General features: G+C 40.9%; 2 protein-coding genes across 4 annotated transcripts in view; both read left to right on the top strand.

Moving 5' to 3' along the window:
- The first annotated feature begins 2,732 nt into the window (after nucleotides 1–2,732).
- On the top strand, nucleotides 2,733–17,795 carry LOC124152773 (BTB/POZ domain-containing protein 6-like). Of its 2 annotated transcripts, none has more exons than XM_048389078.1 (3): nucleotides 2,733–2,803; nucleotides 3,918–4,193; nucleotides 15,599–17,795. In XM_048389078.1, exons 1-3 carry the CDS (start codon nucleotides 2,748–2,750, stop codon nucleotides 16,644–16,646), a joined length of 1,380 nt encoding a protein of 459 aa, XP_048245035.1. In that variant the 5' UTR covers nucleotides 2,733–2,747; the 3' UTR covers nucleotides 16,647–17,795. The 2 variants fall into 2 exon arrangements, with proteins under 2 accessions (XP_048245035.1, XP_048245036.1); XM_048389079.1 differs by lacking the exon at nucleotides 15,599–17,795 and adding an exon at nucleotides 4,532–5,270.
- LOC124152771 (BTB/POZ domain-containing protein 6-like) overlaps nucleotides 12,295–19,618 on the top strand; it is a 31,521-nt gene continuing 24,197 nt past the window's right edge. For both annotated transcript variants that reach the window (XM_048389090.1, XM_048389089.1), the window contains exon 1: nucleotides 12,295–12,345. The gene's annotated coding sequence lies outside the window, so the exon portion shown is untranslated. The remainder of the gene's footprint in view (nucleotides 12,346–19,618) is intronic.

Consider the following 19,618-nt stretch of genomic DNA (forward strand, 5'->3'; position numbering starts at 1 on the left):
TGTTATGAAAAGTGCATAGATCATCTAGTCTGTGTTGCCTAGCTACAAGGTCTGGTCCATGTTATGTAAAGTGCAAGGATCATCTAGTCTATGTTGCCTACCTACACGATCTGGTGCATGTTATGAAAAGTGCATAGATCATCTAGTCTGTGTTGCCTAGCTACACGGTCTGGTCCATGTTATGTAAAGTGCATGGATCATCTAGTCTGTGTTGCCTAGCTACTCGATCCGGTGCATGTTATGAAAAGTGCATGGATCATCTAGTCTGTTTTGCCTTGCTACACAGATATTTACCAGATATTTAAAGTACACGGATCGTAGGATTTGCTGTCTAGCTAGAAGGTCTGGTACATATAACGGTAATTGGAAAGTGCATGTAGGATCTAGTCTGTGTTGCCTAGCTACACGATCTGGTTCATGTAATGAAAAGTGCATACATCATCTATTCTGTTTTGCCTAGCTACTCGATCCGGTGCATGTTATGTAAAGTGCATTGATCATCTAGTCTCTTTTGCCTAGCTACAGGATCTTGTGCATGTTATGTAAAGTACATTGATCATCTAGTCTGTGTTGCACAGCTACACAATCTGGTTCATGTTATGTAATGCGCATGGATCATCTAGCCTGTGTTGCCTAGCCACACGATCCGGTGCGTGTTATGTAAAGTGCAAGGATCATCTTGTCTGTGTTGCCTATCTACACGATCTGGTTCATGTTATGTAAAGTACATGGAGAACTAGTCTGTGTTGCCTAGGTACACGATCTGGTGCATTTTATGTAAAGTACATGGAGAACTAGTCTGTGTTGCTTAGCTACATGGTCTTGTGCATGTTATGTAAAGTACATGGAGAACAAGTCTGTGTTGCTTAGCTACACGATCTGGTGCAAGGTTTGTAATTTACATGATTCATCAAGCAGCTGTAGACTAGGGATTGAATGGTAACAATAAATGTAATGTGTAAATGGCGTCGACACTATAAGCCTACAGTGACCCATGCTGTCACCAGGACAGATTCAATATGGATCGGGTGGTCATTTTAACATCCATTATATTTAAATGGTGCTTGACTTTCTGGCAACTGGGAAGTGTCTGTAGTAACCTTGGTAACAGTGGGTGAGTGAGTCGGTGGTTGTAGCCTTATCTTGGCAATGAACTCATAAGGGGCTAATATTAATGTGAAGGACAGTGTGTTGCGTAGAGGAAGCATTGACATTAAGTGGGAGGATGAATTTTGAAAATTGACTTCTCCTATCCCGTCATCCATCATCTTTAACTTCGAATTGGGTTTATAGTCTAAAACCTTTTAACAACCCGATACCTGTTTATAATATATTACAAGTGTATACCGCTGTTTGCATACACAGAGCGCCATCCTCCATATTGCACTACTAAAGCCTAAACATAAAACAAAACAAAAACAGAACAGAAAATATAAAAGGCCGAGAGTACAAAGTGTACAAAGAAAGGATGTGACACATTGGACCCATGGGGATCGAACCCAGAAATTTGGCAAGGACAACGAATACTGTAACTCAAAGGCTTCGTGACCCTACAGCCGTATCGGGAGATAGAGCATGACAAGAGTTGTCCCTCGTTATCATCACATGATACTCGCATTAGCGGATAGTGAATGCGGAAGTTGTTTAACTAGAATTACAGGTGATATCGAACACACCCAATTTCGCGCTCGCCGTTTTCCAAGCTCTCGTTCTCAGGTAAAATCTTACTGTTCAAAGATAACTACTATGTGTTTCATGTACCGTGGGTAACAGGGACCTGGCTGCAGCTTTTGGTGTCTACATTGCATAACGGTGAGGTGAGGTGAAATGGGGTTTAACGTCGCATCCAAGATTATTGCACTTATATAGCGACGTGCATATACGTGTGTGTGTTTGTGTGGTTGCTTGTACTAGTCCGGACTGATGCCGATTTATAGTCCTTAGTCAGAGAATTCAGCATTGTCTTGATCTACATTTTGACAGACGATACGTCACTAGGTTGGTTGGTTGGTTGTTTAACGCCGCACTCAGCAATAGTCCAGCTATATGACGGCGGTCTGTAAATAATCGAGTCTTGACCAGACAATCCAGTGATTTATATCATTAGCATCGATCCACGCAATTGGGATCGATGACATGCAGCAACCAAGTCAGCGAACCTGACCACCCGATCTCGTTGGCCGCCTCTTACGACAAGCGTAGTCACCTTTTACGGCAAGCATGGGTTGCTGAAGACCTATTCTACCCCGGAATCTTCACGGGTCCGTCACTAGGTAATAATGCTGTATCATTACAAAATTATAACCTGTACACCTGTGTACTACGGTCTATGGATAATATAAGTCATCGAGCTCGATGGGTTTACGATGGGATACGTCCATCTTACGTCACTGTAGCCTGATATGTAGGTATCAGTGTTCAGTCTGACACGTCAACGTCTACAAGATCATATTGCTTGTAGATATACTATAGGTAATTAACTTTAAGAGTATATCAATTCCATTTATATTTAGTAAATATTTATATCAGAAATATTTGAACAACATTGAGTGTATTTTTCACTGGTATAGTACATGTAATTCATAAACGCATGTTTATGATATAGTCGGAATCGTACAATGGGCTCTGCGAGTAGCAGAGACTTCTTATGATTATGGAAATGTCGCTTGTAGTTGTAGTGTACAAAGAGTGTGGGGCATGTTGGGAAATGATGATACAGGCATGTTTGACCCCTTGACAGTAAGGTGATGCATGCAACATTGGAAACAGATAATGAAGAACAGCGAATGGCTTCTTGTGTACAGTAAGTAATTGTATTCGATGTTGTTTCAAGCAAACATCCTCAATACTTGTGTTTTACGACACTCTGAACACTATTATCCCCCGCCATGAAGTGGAATGGGGATATTGGAATGGGTCCCTCCGTCACGGTTCGTTTCCGGAGCAGAACTAAAAAAACGTTAGAGATATCTGAACCAAACTTGGCACATTGATAGGTCTAGTGGTGAACTGATGCCTTTTGATAGTTTTGAATTTTTAAAAATATTTTCGAGTTTCGATAGGAACGACTTTGACCTAGACTGAAACTGGCGGTAGTGGTCGCTTCCGGAGCAGATCTTGAAAACCGTACAGTATTTCTTGACTTGCAGACATGTCATGTTTGTTGGGGATATGAGTATTTCATGCTTATTTCGGTGACAACACGAGGTGGCACTTTAACATACACGGTGAACACGATGGTGGAGCCTACGAGGCGTTTTGACCAAGGCTAATAATCAGTATGAATCTCGGATTTTCACTGACGATCAGCGGATCCTGACACTACTAATGGACGAAACGCGGATCCTCCAGGTGTCTAGCTCAGCAGAATGCACAGAGACACCCTTCTTGTTTATTAAAACAGTGATATAAAGTCATTTCGATTTTTTAAAAATACTTGACAGTTACTTTAATAAAAGCTTAATTTAATGTCTTCTATTGTGGGTAGTAAAGAAGCTTAATTTACCTGAGTGAGTGAGTATGGTTTTACGCCGCATTTAGCAATATTCCAGCAATAACACGGCGGGGGACACCAGAAATGGGCCTCACATATTGTACCTATGTCAGGAATCGAACCCGGGTCTTCGGCGTGACGAACGAACACATTAACCACTAGGCTAAATACTGAAAAAAGTTGGCTGTAAATTTGGTGAAATGTGTGTTGGGGTTGGGATCGTGAAGTATGACATTCATGCCTTATTGGTCAGTAAATAAAACCAACACAGGAAGCTGAATATTTTTATTAACTGACCAATGACGATTTTCTATGGACTTTACACAATCGATAAAGATGCACAATAATTTGTTTGCATTGCTCTAATGAGAGCCATTGTCCATATTCTCCATAATCTATATATTCTTGTGTTTTCTGTTCCAAGCTACATGATGTCCAGTGAGAGCCGAGAATCTGGATATGTGGACAACTGGCAGTCAGGGAAGACTGTCGCAGAGTGTAATCTGCGCATGCTCAACACGGAAGACTTAAGTGACGTCACCTTCCGTGTAGGATCAGAGAAACAGGTGGTCCGAGCTCACCGCTACGTTCTTGTCAGTCGCAGCTGTGTCTTCCATGCCATGTTCTGTGGCCCCCTGGCAGAGACAGGGGAGGTAACCATCCCTGACATTGAGGCAGACATCTTCAAAGAGTTCTTGAGGTTAGATTCATCCACCAGTTACGTTTATTAGTCTATTCACCAATGAAAATAACACATTATGTACTCTGGTTCTGATGACATATTATTTTCGGAGATGCTAGGAGAACAAAAAGCCATTGTTTGAACTATATGGATTCGTACTTTAAGAGTTTCAAGACATCAAGTGTGCCCTACGCGGTAGCAGAGTCGATATTTAGCATAGAGGCATATCCCTACCTGGACACACAAAACAGATGTGATTATACTATTTTCACTTTAATAAAGATAAACATTAATAACATAATACAAACAAACAACATTTATTTCTTCCCATTCTTATTTCTTAGATATTATTGTAGGTATGTGTACACAGACAAGGCCTCTATCAACGCTGCAACAGCCACGGGTCTAATGGACACCTCCAGGAAATATGCCATAGATGCATTGTACAATCTCTGTGTAACGTTCCTGGAAAAGTCCCTGTCAGAAGACAATGTCTGTCAGATCCTTGAGCAGTGTCATGGCTATGGGGAGCTGGACTTGGAACAAAAGGCCTTGGAGATCCTGACTCGAGGAGGCAAGAGAGTCATCCAATCTCACGGGTTTTTGAAGCTTTGTGCTGAGTGTGTGGCTAAGTTTGTGAGGTCAGATAATTTGGATTTTAAAGAGGAAGACATCTTTGAAGCAGTTCTGTCCTGGACAAAAGGAAGATGCAAACAGGAAGGTGTCAATGACACGCCTGAGAACAGACGGAGTTTCCTTGGAGATATAAAGTATGAGATCCGGTTTACCAGCATGCCCTTAGAGTATCTGGTGAAGGATGTAGGCCGATCTGGTGTGCTGACAGACAGTGAGAGAATACGAATAATGGACAGAACAGTAGACACAACTGTTGACATCTCCATTTAAACATTCACAGAGAAAAACCGTAAGTACTATAGGAAGGAAACTGAACGCATCCTGTAAAAGTGTGTATAGGTTTGTGTCTTATCGCAATTTATTGATACCAGCTGGGTCCAATGCTATCTCTTTCTCGCTTAGCAAGAGCATATCCCTGCAAGGGTGTCAGTTGTATGGTGGATATGATGATGCAGAGTATAAACTGAATATCACTTTTTATGACCTTGATAAAGTGGTGTTTTCTGAACGGTTGAACAAGATGATGCTTCAGGGCAGTAGACAGGTGAATGACGTCCTGTTTTCAAGGCCTTTTCCCCTAACAGCAGGTGCGACCTATACTCTGTGTGTGGACATGGAGGGACCTGACACTGTCTGTGGAGAGGAAGGAAAGGATACAGTAACAGTGGATGGAGTAAAGTTCACATTTAAAGACTGTCTAATGCAACGCACAATCACATCAACACGTCGAGGACAGATACCTGGTTTGATGTTCAATCACTCGTCATAGAGAGTACTCGTATATCAGGTGTTGCTTGCTGACCACTTTGACACTGTGGCATAATTTGATATTGTGAAAACCATATTATCTTGCATATGATCATATTTAAAGGTATAATCTCATTAAATGCGGAAGTGATTGCATGATGCAATTGCAGTTTTCCAAGGTGTTCCAAGGTGTTTCAAGGTACGATATTAACTGTTCAATGTAACTACTGCGTGTTTCGTGTGCATTGGATATCATGGACCTGGCTGCAGACGTTGGTGTCAGCATTGCAGAACCTTAACAGTATACAATCGAGCATGCTCTTTCTACGACTATTTTAAAGAACGTCATATGACTCTTGCTCAGCAGCAGCATTCAAGGCCTTAGTAAAACTTTTATGGTAGAAAAATCATGTGGAGGAAATTTCTAAATTCGACGCATCAGTGACCAACATGATTTCCGGTAGGCTATTTTGCACTATATGTTCCCTTGTTTGTTCAGGTGAACGCTTGACATGCCCCCATCATGGTTATACCGTCACCACTCCTATTAGCAAGTGGTATGTGCTTCTGAGAGGAGGTTTGTGACGTCATTTCAGCCATTTTGACAAATAAAATATTGAGAGAAGTATCAATGATACATCAATATGCAGGTCCCTATTTCTTGACGACTCAACATGTGATGTGTTCCACAAGTGGGTCAGGATACGCTCTCTATTTCACGAACACCTGGTATCAGCACTATTTAATTTTCTCACACGATCAGCGGATCCTGATTCTACAAATATCGATGACATAATGACCTACAACTGATACGCAACTGCTCTGACGTGTGTGCGTAGCTCCTCACATGTCATCTGATAGATAACAGTTTTCGACTGTCACGACGTTGTGACTTTTGTGGTTTAGTGGGTACTGATAGCCAACAAATACAAAACAAAGAAGCTATTGTGTGGTAGGCCACTAATACAAAGCCGGGCAGTCACGATTGGCCACCATACACCATCGGCAGTTAATTGGTTATGAATAACGAAGATTTCAAGCTGAGCTTTGACACACTGATGAAAGTGAGAGCACTGAACATTGGGATTCAAACCTTCTGAAACCGTCTAAAACTTTTCTGTGAAATTCTCAGTCTTCAAGAAACAAGGCCCTGGATATCGCAGACTGTATCACTCATAATGCTCTCGATATTTTGTTCATGAAAGATGAAAGCCTAAATAGCAGCAAATAAAGTTACACTCCCTAAAGCACATACCACGGACTTATAGAAATGGTGGTGGCATAACAATGATTTACAGGATCTAATCTCTGTTACACAAGAGTTTTGTTAAATGATGAATTTAATCATCTCTGTCTCTTGCCCTTAAGGTCTGTACAGACGTCTGGCATCAAAAAGGAAGACTTTTTTACCCAGTTTTACAATGAACGGTTGTATACAGTTATCCCCGACAAACTCTCCCAGGGGAAAAAATAGAACCGTTGGTGATTTCAATGAACATTATGATACGATTGGAAAGAGGTGAAGAAATTGATAAAACCCATTGACCCGGTGGGGTTAATCCAACATGTGAATGAATCCACACAAAAGTCTGGACAATTTTAAAATGTGCATTGACGAGATATGACAGTAATTTTGGAGAAGACAATGATCACCATATCTTGAAAATGGCATTCTCGATGTCAAAACAAACAAATCATTTATGCCAAGACATCAAAAACAGTGATACTGTGTAATTCACCAAGAAATGTGGATGCTCTATGTCGTTGTATGAAAATACCTTGATACAACTCTTAGATAAACATGCACCGACTGTAACAAAAAAAGCCTTAGAGGCCAAATGTTCTCCAATACCCAACCGTTACACAGAATCACAAGTCGTATGCTCGTGTGTGCATGGAGCCAAGTGTGAAAGGTATATTTAGGTTTGAACGCGAGAATGAAAGATCAGAGCAAGCGGATACACTGTCGTGGTCTAAGCCTGTGTTGTGCGATTGTGAGGCAGAAAGTCCTTGTCAATGCCAGGGTATATAAAGAGTTCGCCCCTCAAATCAGTGTGGGTCGTGCACTCGATGGTGAGAACGCCTGACCACCATTACATGTTGGGCCAAGATCGGGCGTAAGTAGTTCATATTTAATCATATTCATGTATAATAGGATTGTTTAGTTTATTAATATGTTCCATGGACAGTAACTTTGTTATAAACTTAGTATAGTGTATACTGTAAATGTAAATATAGAGTAAAATGGTAACGAAGTGTTTTTTGTATTTTTGTGGTAGTAATGGAGTATATATACCCACATATATATATACCGAATATCTACACATGTTCTGAATATTGTGAGTAGTAGTGTTGGACCCTGCGACTCGGGTACCGTCCTTTCAGTGTAAATGTCATGCAGGCGTGACCTTTAGTCCTACCCTGGGAACAAGATGATACACACCAAGACATGTTGCGGGAGACCGTCTGATGGAAGACAGACATGGGCTACCAAGACGTTGTTGCGTCCAGTATAGACGTGACTTCTAGGTGTTGTATCAGAGTGCAGTGAGTAAATGCAGTATTCACTGATGCTTTATCTCCACATCGCTTAATATGAACTATTGTCATCAGAGACAATACATTGACTAAGGTCACTCTAACGTGCTCATTGTTTGTCGTGGAAGACAATTTACAGATGACTATCTATTGTCATCAACATTCATACTGTGTCATGATAGACCAGAATTATATTTTGTCGTTCCCTCATACATGTTTGTGTAGACATTTGTGTTTTGTTTTTGATGATGATATTTTCATGTGACATGTGACATCAGGTTAATATTAGTATTAGCCTGTATAACATTAGTTTAGTATTATAGTGTTAGTGTTAGTAGTAATATTGTCAGATAATTGGTAAGAAGTTCGTAGGAATTATGTAAATAGTTTTTGTTTTCTCTTATATGATAATAAATTATATCATTGTATTTGCTTTGAGGGTTCTGTCACTTCTAATTCTTCAAGAGCATATTCTGTGACAAACATATTTAACATTGGAACACGCTGTGCGACTCGCACATGAACTTCACATTGCGTTGTGAGCTAATCAAATAACTGATTATAAGTGATGTGTCATGCGACCTTGTCCTATAAATAACACGGCATTTTGATTGTCTGTAAGCCATTGCACCCGTTGGTGATCCTGGATTGCAGCAAGACAATGTATTACCATATGTACCACATTCAGCTCTCTCCGAGTCTAACTCGAGCAATCTACTCCTTTATTACTGTCCATGAGAAGCGACACAGTCCACGTCTACACAATAACCTGCATAGCCACTGTCACTGGCATTGGAATTAACTACTTTCTTGATACATGCTGTCTGAACAAATGATGTATAAGTATACTGCTTTGCATTGTCTGACCAGAACTCATATCTGACAACAGGATCTTCCTGTACTATGTAACTGACATACCGATGTCCATACTTAAGGATCTTATCATTAGTAAAGTGGACACGGGGGTGGCCCAGTCGTCTGAGACGCCGCGATTCGCTGTGCAGAGTTGCGTCCTTTGGGCACGCCAGAAACCTATGATTGTGGGTTCGAATCCCGGTTCGCCTCGATTATGTTTCTAGGTTTGTTAGCACCATACCCGTGCTCGTGGGTTTAACCAAAGTGGTAAACGTCTGAGACCTGCATCATTTTGGGCTTTCCTCCCACATTAAGCTGACACGCCGTGATATAACTGCAATACTGTTAAAAAGTGGCGTTAAACCCAACTCACTCACTCTTATTATTTGTTGTATTTTAGGCCACAGCACTAATTTCATGGAAATTTACTGACCAACAACAGAAACCACATACTTAGTACCAAACAGGTATGTGCCTATAATTGGAATCAAACAGGTGAAGGGTGGCTTCTTCAACCTTATCCACCTTTCTTGTAGGTACAGTAACTGTCATGGGGGTTGTGTCCACTAGTCACTTCAATACCTGTGACGAAGTCAATAGTGACTTTTCTACCATTGGAACAAAACCAGAAAATAACAGAACCTGATGAACATGTCTTATCTATTGAAGCTCCAGCCAAAATACGGTCTTCCAAGAAAGTAACTATCCCAAGTAACTAGCCTTCACATTAACTTGTTTCATAACAATCCAATTTTGACGTCACAAATCTTCCAATTGATCGCTCCCTTCCAGGACTCAACCATCAATCATCTCTTCATAGATATGAAATGGAATTGTGTTCCCCTCGCAGAAACAAACATAGTCCTTTTCAGGTTTTAATTTCTTAATATCCAAAGAAGTTTGAATGAACTCTTTTCTCGAAGCACCAATTTCAGAATTGTGTGACAATTCAAATTGCTCTTTATGTCAATCGAGCTTATTCAAAATGACGTCGATTGTAGCGTCTGTATCCATTGCAACACCAACTTGCCGTGCTTACTCATAAAGCGAGAGAGAAGAATTTAAATTCACCTTCATTTTATATGCCCTCCACAACGCCACCTGGTTGGGCACACAGTCCCTTGAATACAGTTGCACACCTCTGGGAGAAAACAAGTTCCATTGTCATATTTAAAATGAAGGAAATAGGATTTCAGAGAAGGTGCAAAAGGCAAACTCTGAATGGCTTACCACTGAAAGGCATTCGAAAATCTTAGCTGGAAGTGCATAGACAGATTTGTAACCATTCCAGAAATGCAAAAGAACAAGAAATTGGAAACTCAAAAATTAAGTTGTGTTGCTCAAAGATCAAGCAGCGTTATGGAAAACTAGATGATCGTTATATTCTTGTACTCTCCGATGGGTAAGAAGAAAACCCAAGTTGGGCAATATCAACAAGATGTTGATGAAGTGTCAATATGGCAACCCATAAGCCGGTGTAACCCGATACATCTCACTCCATTTCAAGCTCCTTGAGTGATTTTCAATTCAAAAGAAATTCGTCAAGTGGTTTTGGAGTCAAAATAAACTTGTTGTGAGGGTTTCTGATACATACAGAGTTCACTTTTGTTAATTTAGACATTTTCCTGTCAGCGAATTCCAATGTCAAAGCCTATCAACTATTTCTACATGCTTCAAGACAAATGTTGTAAAACTTCCCATTGAGAAGGCAGGTGAGAGCAGCAGTGTCAGCTGACTGTCGCTCTATTTCCAATCTACCCTTCCTCTTCAATTATTCTTGACAAATGTGTTAAACTCAGGATTACACAACATTTCACCATGGAACTGGACAAAGTGTTTCTCTGCAATCTCAATGACCTACTGACAAAGATCATTAAAAAATATTTCATGACGTTACATTCCACCTTATTTATAATAAAATATATAGATTAAGCTCAATCGTTATCTACACTACGTTACAAGTGCAGGGAGTAAATCAATGTGAAAACAATTGACATTTCTCTTACATCATTGTTTGTACAAACTTAAGAAATTGTGGTAACTTTCATCATTCCAATAATCCATGTTGTTCAAGAAGAAAGACCAACACATGAAATATATCGATAATTCTGTTGCAGAGTAAAGGGAGTGAGTGAGTGAATATGGTTTCATGCCGCTATTAGCAATATTCCAGCAATATCACGGAGGGGGTACACCATAAATGGGGTTCGCACATTGTACACATGTGGGGAATCGAACCCCGGGCTTTCAGAGTGATGAGCCACTAGGCTACCCCACCACCCCAAAGGAATAGTGACCAGTTTAGGGGTTTCTACTTAAATACTGCACAGGAAAGATTCACACTGCTACGTCACAACGTGAAAGAACCATCACGGCCACCTCTACAACTACGGCAATACCAATACCAGGATACGACAGTGTGGACCATTTACGCATTGAAGGTATTCGCAGTAGACGACCAATTTGAGGTGTCATTTTGACGGACATGCACCGTCGGCTGCGATTGAGCCAAGCTTGGTTTTGTGATGAGTCACATCTATATTACACGGCGCGGATGGTAGACATCGTGTTTTACAAGCGTCGCGGGGAATGCTATGTACGAAACTGCATAAAGGAAGGGGACAGATTTGGTGGTAATAGTGCACTGGGCATCATTTTTGTAACTCAAGTTTGGAAATGTCCTCTACGTGTCTACAATAAAACGTTTTCAAGGTTTCACTGAGGCACTCTTTCTCCATAGATCTAAATATAAAACTGATGTCGCGGTCTCATAGGTCTCGTTTGTTTCTAGTTCAGGTTGGTAAATCAGTGGCAGGGAATTGGCTATTTGATGGTTATTGAAGGATATCAGATCATTGATGCACTGAAGCTTACGTTGAACTTCTTGTCCAAATTACCTTGTTTTGACATTGACAGTCCGAGCGGAAATTCCGATTCTTATGCATAAGTTCAAACAGGTTTTTGCATGCAAGCTGGGGCGTGTGAAATTTGGCCCAGAGCAATGTCTTACACGTAAAAGTTGTTTTTGAAGTGGAAGACACATTCTACTTTTAATCCTCTCATTTCTGTTTGACAACAGAATGATATTTGTGTTTCTTTGGAGGTGAAATGGTGTATAACGACGTTCAAGATTAGTGCACTTATATAGCAACGTGCGTGTGTGCGTGCGTGCGTGCTTGTACTAATCCGTTTTTCCAGTAATTGTCTTGTTTCTATGTGAGGCGTGTACATGATTGAAAGAGTTGTCTTTCGCATGATAGCAAGTGAAGCACTCATAAAATATATATAAATATATGACATCCGGAAGTGTTAAAACGAAACTAAGATTACAGGTATCCAACAGTTGAAGAGGGTTCTCTCGCTCGCCGTGTTCAAACCATCTCTACCAGACCAGGTAAGGGGTTTGTTTGTTTCCTGTTCAATGCCGCACTCAGCAATATTCCAGCTATATAACAGCGTTCTGTAACTAATCGAGTCTGGACAAGACAATCCAGTTATTGACACAATGAATATCGATCCACGCAATTGGGATACAATAACATGCATCAACCAAGTCAGCGAGGTTGACCACCCGATCCCGTTAGTCGCCTGGTAAGGTGTACACTGTTTACACAGCAGCACTGATCGACCATTTGTATGGTGTACAGAGAGTGGTGCTATCGACCTTAGTGTATGTATCTGATATATCAAGGGGTTGACACTGTTATTCCTGTTATATTCTAGTATGGATATAACTGTCGGTAGTGCAGGCTATCACACCGTTTTAGCACATCTGTCGGCTGTCACGTCAATAATGAAGTCACTATTTGAGACTAAAATCATGTTGATAGCCGTAATTAACGATGTGTACAACTCCTCGGCGATAACATCGGGTCTGTATTAGTCTTTACAGAGTTGTGTCCCTTTGATTATCTTGGTCAAGTTGTGCAGCTGCCTTCCGTTCAGTGTTATTGATAGAAACTCCGATATAACTTTGATGTTACTGAGTCAAGCTCTCGAACTCCGATGTGTCGAATCCAGGGTGGTGTCGAATGTAGAGTCCGGTCGTGGCAAACTCGACCGGACTTATCTCATCTCATCTGGATATGTCGTATAGTTGTGTGGTCTCGAAATAATTTGTGGGCCCAAGAGTTAAATGTCAGTTCGACTTACCCTGATACTCTGACCAATGTTTACAAGCGCAACCTAAGTCGAGGTTGAATTTGCTTGTGAATGCATAAATGTGGATGTGAAAAACGATTATGTTTGTGTTCCTCAGTACAGACTTGATATGTACCTTCATGTAACATGCATGGTATGGTACGTGTCTGCTTTAGGTTGTGTGGCCCGGTCGGATGTGTCGAATCCTGGATAATACAAACTATTTATCTCCTCCCCGGAATTGGACATAAGAGGTTTGACTGTAGTTACAGGTTGGTAGATCATTCAAAATGCCACAACCGCCAGTCACAAAATATATGCAAACAAACTAGGGTTGTCTGTTTGCTTGTTGTTTAACGCCACACTCAGCATTATTCTAAATATGTTAAGGCGGTCTGTAAATGATCGAGTCTGGACCTGACAATCCAGTGTTTAATATGATGAGCATCGATTCACGCAATTTGGATACGATGACATGCAGCAACCAAGTCAGCGAACCTGACCACCCGATCCCATTAGTCGCCTGTTATGACAAGCATGGGATGCTGAAGACGTATTCTACCACCGATCTTCACGGGTAAGGAATGGCTGTAAGGTTTGTTGTCATGTGGTTCTCCCAGATGTGATTGTGAAGCATGACGTTTATTGGCTACCGGATACTTTCAGATTTCAGTCAATATCAAGGGGTCAGTTCACCTCATTTCTAACATTGTCCTTCGTATTTGTATGGACCGTTGTCGATGGTAATAAAAACATGACATCTAACCTCAAAAGTTCAATTTGCCTTTCGACCGAGTTCATGAAGTTGTGAGTGATATATATGCATTTTGTTTTGTTTTTGTTTGATTACTCGGCTATATTGCAGCTATAGTTAGTTGCCTCTCACGACGAGCTGGTGGCAATCTATATTTTTACACGGAAACCCCACTGGTCTAACAGTAAAGTTGTATCTTTAGTCTTTGGAGGGTCGAGTTATATGGGTTTTAACCATTTATTGAAAGCTGGGCATGTGGATTTGAGAGATTTGATAAAAATGTTATCTTGGCTGTACAATTCCTATATATGCCCCTTCCGATAGTGCCATCTACTTTGAATAACATCCTTTTATAACTGGCTTTACCTTCAAGAGAAATTAATTTCATACTGTTCAACCGAATGACATTTCATTGTGAGATACCTATTACAAGTCATTCCTCAATATGTGTAAACAGACATCTCTCTCAGGCTAATTCTACGAAAACAATGTGAGCTGTTTGTAAACAAACAACTTTTGCCCAGCAATGCCCCTATGTTATTTTAGGCGGTGGTGTAGCCTAGTGGTTAAAGCGTTCGTTATTCACGCCGAAGATCAGGTTCGATTACTCAGATGGGTACAATGTGTGAAGCTTATTTCTGGTGCCCCCTGATGTGATATTGCTGAAAAATTGTTAAAAGCAGCGAACACCAATCTCACTCACTCAAACGTTATTGAAAACAATGAATTGTTAAGTGAATTCCAATACTCAATAATAGAACCTTTACACTGATTTAATGATGGCTACTGTCTATATATTCATCTATATATTCTATAATATGTATGTATTTATGTCTTGTCTGTTCCAAGCTACGTGATGTCGGGTGAGAGCCGGGAATCTGGATTAGTCGACAACTGGCAGGCTGGGAAGACTGTCACAGAGTGTAATCTGCGCATGCTCAACACGGAAGACTTAAGTGACGTCACCTTCCGTGTAGGATCAGAGAAACAGGTGGTCCGAGCTCACCGCTACGTTCTTGTCAGTCGCAGCTGTGTCTTCCATGCCATGTTATGTGGCCCCCTGGCGGAGACAGGGGAGGTAACCATCACCGACATTGAGGCAGACATCTTCAAAGAGTTCTTAAGGTGAGATTAATCTAGCGGTTTTACAAATCATCCATTACCAAGAGAAAATTGCACCTTCCGTAATGTATGCTGATTTTATACCTTCTTCTAAATAACATGAGTAATTGCAATTTTGATACCCGAGCCACATTAAATATGTTGCTATTTTCCCTCCAGTGTTTCTATTTTTGGTCCTTTTTTTACAATACTTGTATGTAGTTAACAAACTTAAATAGTAATAAATACCACAAAGTAAGTTTAATTAGACTATTAGGTTAATGTTTTCGAAGGAGTCAGCTTAAGCAATTTTTTATAGTGATGGTAAATCATGTCATTTGAGGTCTACCCCACTGTACGTGGGTGCCACCTACAACACAATATAGCATGGAAAGGTATTGGTTTTTTTACTCGGTACAAGTACTCTATACATTCTCTTCATGTTACATCTCACAGCGTTGTAGTTGGTTTCACTTATTGTGTCCAACGTCTTTTAAGGGGAGATCAATCTAGCGGTAGATAAATTAATACACAAATTAAGATAACACCTTACGTATTCTTTATCTGCTTTTATATCAATGTTTCGCAAATGCTCAGAACACAAACTCATTTTTTAAATTTTTCCTGTCCTTTTTCTTACATGTTACTGTAGGTATGTGTACACAGACAAGGCCACTATCGACGCTGAAACAGTCACAGGACTAAAGTACACCTCCAAGAAATATTCTCTGGATGCATTGTATAATCTGTGTGAAACGTTCATTGAAGAGTCCATGTCAGAAGACAATGTCTGTCACATCCTGGAGGAGTGTCATGGTTACGGGGAGCTGGACGTGGAACAGAAGGCCCTGGAGATTCTTACTAAAGGAGGGAAGGAAGTCATCCAATCTCCCGGCTTTGTGAAACTTTGCTCTGATTGTATGAATAAGTTTGTTAGGTCAGATGTTTTATATTTGAAAGAAGAAGACGTATTTGACGCAGTGGTGTCTTGGACAAAGGAAAGATGCCGTGAGGAAGGTGTGAGTGACACACCCGAGAACATACGGAGACTCCTGGGAGATATGAGATATGAGATTCGGTTTACCAGCATCCCCCTGGAGAATCTGGTGAAGGTTGTCGGCCGATCTGGGGTGGTGACAAAGGATGAGAGAACGCGAATAATTGAGAGAACTGTTGACACAACTGTTGACATATCTCCATTTAAACATTCACAGAGAAATACTATTGGTTGGAAACTGAAAGCATCCTGTAAACGAGTATCTAGGCTGCGTAAACCTAGTTGTAGTTTTAGAAGTGGGAGAAATGCTATCTCCTTCTCACCTAGTCGGAGCATTCTCCTACTGGGGTGTCAGCTGTATGGTGGGTTGGGTGATCCAGAGTATACACTGTCAATAAGAGTGTATGGCGCCAATAACGAGGTGATTGATGAACCTGTCGTGAATACAAAGATGACGCTTCAAGCCAGTAGACAGGGGATTGACGTCCTGTTTCCCAGGTTTATTTCCCTCACAGCAGGTGCGACCTATACTCTGTGTGTGGACATGGAGGGACCTGCAAATTACTCAGGTGAGGGAGGAAAGGATACAGTAACAGTGAATGGGGTACAGTTCACATTTACAGACTCTCCAATGTCTACTACAGACACATCAACACAGATAGGACAGATACCTGGTTTGTTGTACAGTCTCCCGCCGCCATAGGCAGTACTGGTATATCAGGTGTGTTTCGCTGACTGCTATGGCGATGATATATGATAATTTGATATCAAGCAAACCATATCATCTTCCATATGATCATATTAACAGGTTGAATCCCATTAAATTCCATCTGACTGTCAGTGACATCTGGCTTGAACTCACTGGTGATGTAGACTACGTTATATCTATGTAGTACAGGGAGTAAATCAACACTGAACCAATTCCCACCTATACTACATTGTTGTTTGCACCTTTCAGAATACATGAGAGGTCAAGGAGGTGATTGCTGATATTTGCTTCGAAATAAATGTTAAGATTTGTAGATATAGCCCGTAGGTCCCAAACTGTGAGGTATCTTACCTACTGACGTCAACAGCAAAATGTATTGTGCGTGGTTGGATTGATGCCTGAAGCTGTAGTGCAAGTCTGTAGTGACTAATGAAGGGTGAAGGTCGTTTTGGTTACTCACCGTTTGTAGGGCACGTGAAAACATAAATGCACGTGTGCTTTGTTTTGTGTTTTGTTAATCATACTTCCCCTTGATATTGATCAGGACATTGCGGCTGAACTATGCTGTATCTAAGATGTGGTTTTGTATTAAGTGGACCCGTGAATATCCAGGGTAGAATAGGTCTTCAGCAACACATGCTTGTCGTAAGAGGCGAGTAACAGTTTCGGAAGGACATGTCATTGTATCCCAATTACGGAATGATGCTCATGATATCAATCACTGGATTATCTGGTCCAGACCCGAGTATTTACAGACCGCCGTCATATAGCTGTAATACCGCTAAGTGCGGCGTTAAACAAACAAAAATGTGTTCAGTGATAGATTACTTCTATTCTCTTCGACAACAAAAGTACGGACTGGTTCGTTGAAAGTCGTAGTGCTAAATCTATTGCAAGTGTGATCAGTTTAACAACTACAGTCAATCCGATAAGCAATATATATATTCCTTATGTTAGACATGAGTTGCAAAAGAGTTATTTATACCCAATGATCAATCACCCTTTTAATCAGCCCTCTGTTGCTATTCAAGACGAATGTGTACTTGTTTATTATAATCTCGTTAATGTTGCCTATTCAGTAAACTATGGTTATAGCGAACTCAAAGGGACCACAAATTCTAGTTCTTTATAACCGTAATTCGTTATAAGCATACATGTATATACAGCATATATACAGCAAATGGCAGGGACCTAAAAAACAGTTCGTTATATCCGCCAGTTCGTTATAAGCGTGTTCGTTATAACCGTAGTTTACTGTATAAGCATGTATGTGCTCTCTGTATCATTACCATGTCACTTTCTTCATATCGGTGTCAAAGTGTACTGCGAGACATTGCTACGATTGTAATACAGAAGTTGGTCATCACTTTTACAGAATTTATATGAGTTTGTTCTTATGTCTTTATTGTTTTGTTTCTCAGATATTAGCTCAGTTCAATAAAGCGCATATTGCGACCAAAATATGTTCATCTGATGCATTAATGTGTTGCCCAGCTACACGATCTGCTGCATCTTGTGCAAAGTCCGTCTCTTATCTAGCCATCGTTGCCCAGCTACGCGATCTGGTAACATATTTAAAGTACATGGATAGTAGGATTTGTTGCCTGGCTAGAAGGTCTGGTACATATAACGGTAAATGTAAAGTGCATGGATCATCTAGTCTGTTGTGCCTAGCTACACGATCTTGTCCATGTTATGTAAAGTGCATGGATCATCTAGTCTGTGTTGCCTAGCTACACGATCTAATGCATGTTATGTAAAGTGCATGGATCATCTACTCTGTGTTGCCTAGCTACACGATTTGGTTCATGTTATGAAGAGTGCATTGATTATCTAGTCTGTGTTGCCTACCTACACGATCTGGTGCATGTAAAGTTCAAGGATCATCTAGCCTGTTTTGCCTAGCTACACGATCTGGTTCATGTTATGAAGAGTGCATTGATTATCTAGTCTGTGTTGCCTACCTACACGATCTGGTGCATGTAAAGTTCAAGGATCATCTAGCCTGTTTTGCCAAGCTACACGATCTGGTCCATGTTATGTAAAGTGCATGCATCATCTAGTCTGTGTTGCCAAGCTACACGTTCTTGTCAATGTTATGTAAAGTGCATGGATCATCTAGTCTGTGTTACAATGAATGTTTTGTATAAGTGGCCAAAACGGACGTTTAAATGGTGTCGACAGCATACGCCCCTAGTGATCCATGCTTGTCACCAGGAAGGACTCAATATGGATCGGTGGTCATTTTAACATTATGTTTAAATGGTGCTTGACTTTCCGGCCACTGGGGAAAAGTCTGGTAACCATGGCACATGAACAATGTGAAATACAGTGTCAAGGAAGAGTTGACATTCCATCATCTTTGACTTCGTATTCGGTTTATAGTCTAATATATTTTAACATCCTGATACCTGTTTAAAATATATTACAATTGTATACTGTTCGCGTACACAAAGCTTCGTCCTCCATATTGTACGTTGTATCGACAGTATACGCCCACAGTGACCCATACTTGTCACCAGGACAGACTCAGTAGGGATCGGGTGGCCACAATGGACGTTTAAATGGTGTCGACAGTATACGCCCACAGTGACACATGCTTGTCACCAGGACAGACTCAGTAGGGATCAGGTGGCCACAATGGATGTTTACATGGTGTCGACAGCATGCTCCCACAGTGGTCCATGCTCGTCACCAAGACAGACTCCAATAGGGATCGGGTAGCCACAATTGACGTTTATATGGTGTCGACAGTATACGCCCACAGTGACACATGCTTGTCATCAGACTCAAATACCGATCACATTACCCATCATCTCTGACTTCATGTTAGGTTTGGACGTTGGGGTAGCCCAGAGGTTAAAGCATTCGCTCGTCACGCCGAAAACCTGGGTTCGATTCCCCACATGGATACAATGTAGCAACCCCATTTCTGGGGTCCCTATTGATGGAATATTGTTAAAAGC

This window comes from Haliotis rufescens, unplaced genomic scaffold, assembly GCF_023055435.1.
Source record: "Haliotis rufescens isolate VD_foot unplaced genomic scaffold, xgHalRufe1.0.p SCAF_8, whole genome shotgun sequence".
Classification (NCBI taxonomy): Eukaryota; Metazoa; Mollusca; class Gastropoda; order Lepetellida; family Haliotidae; genus Haliotis; species Haliotis rufescens.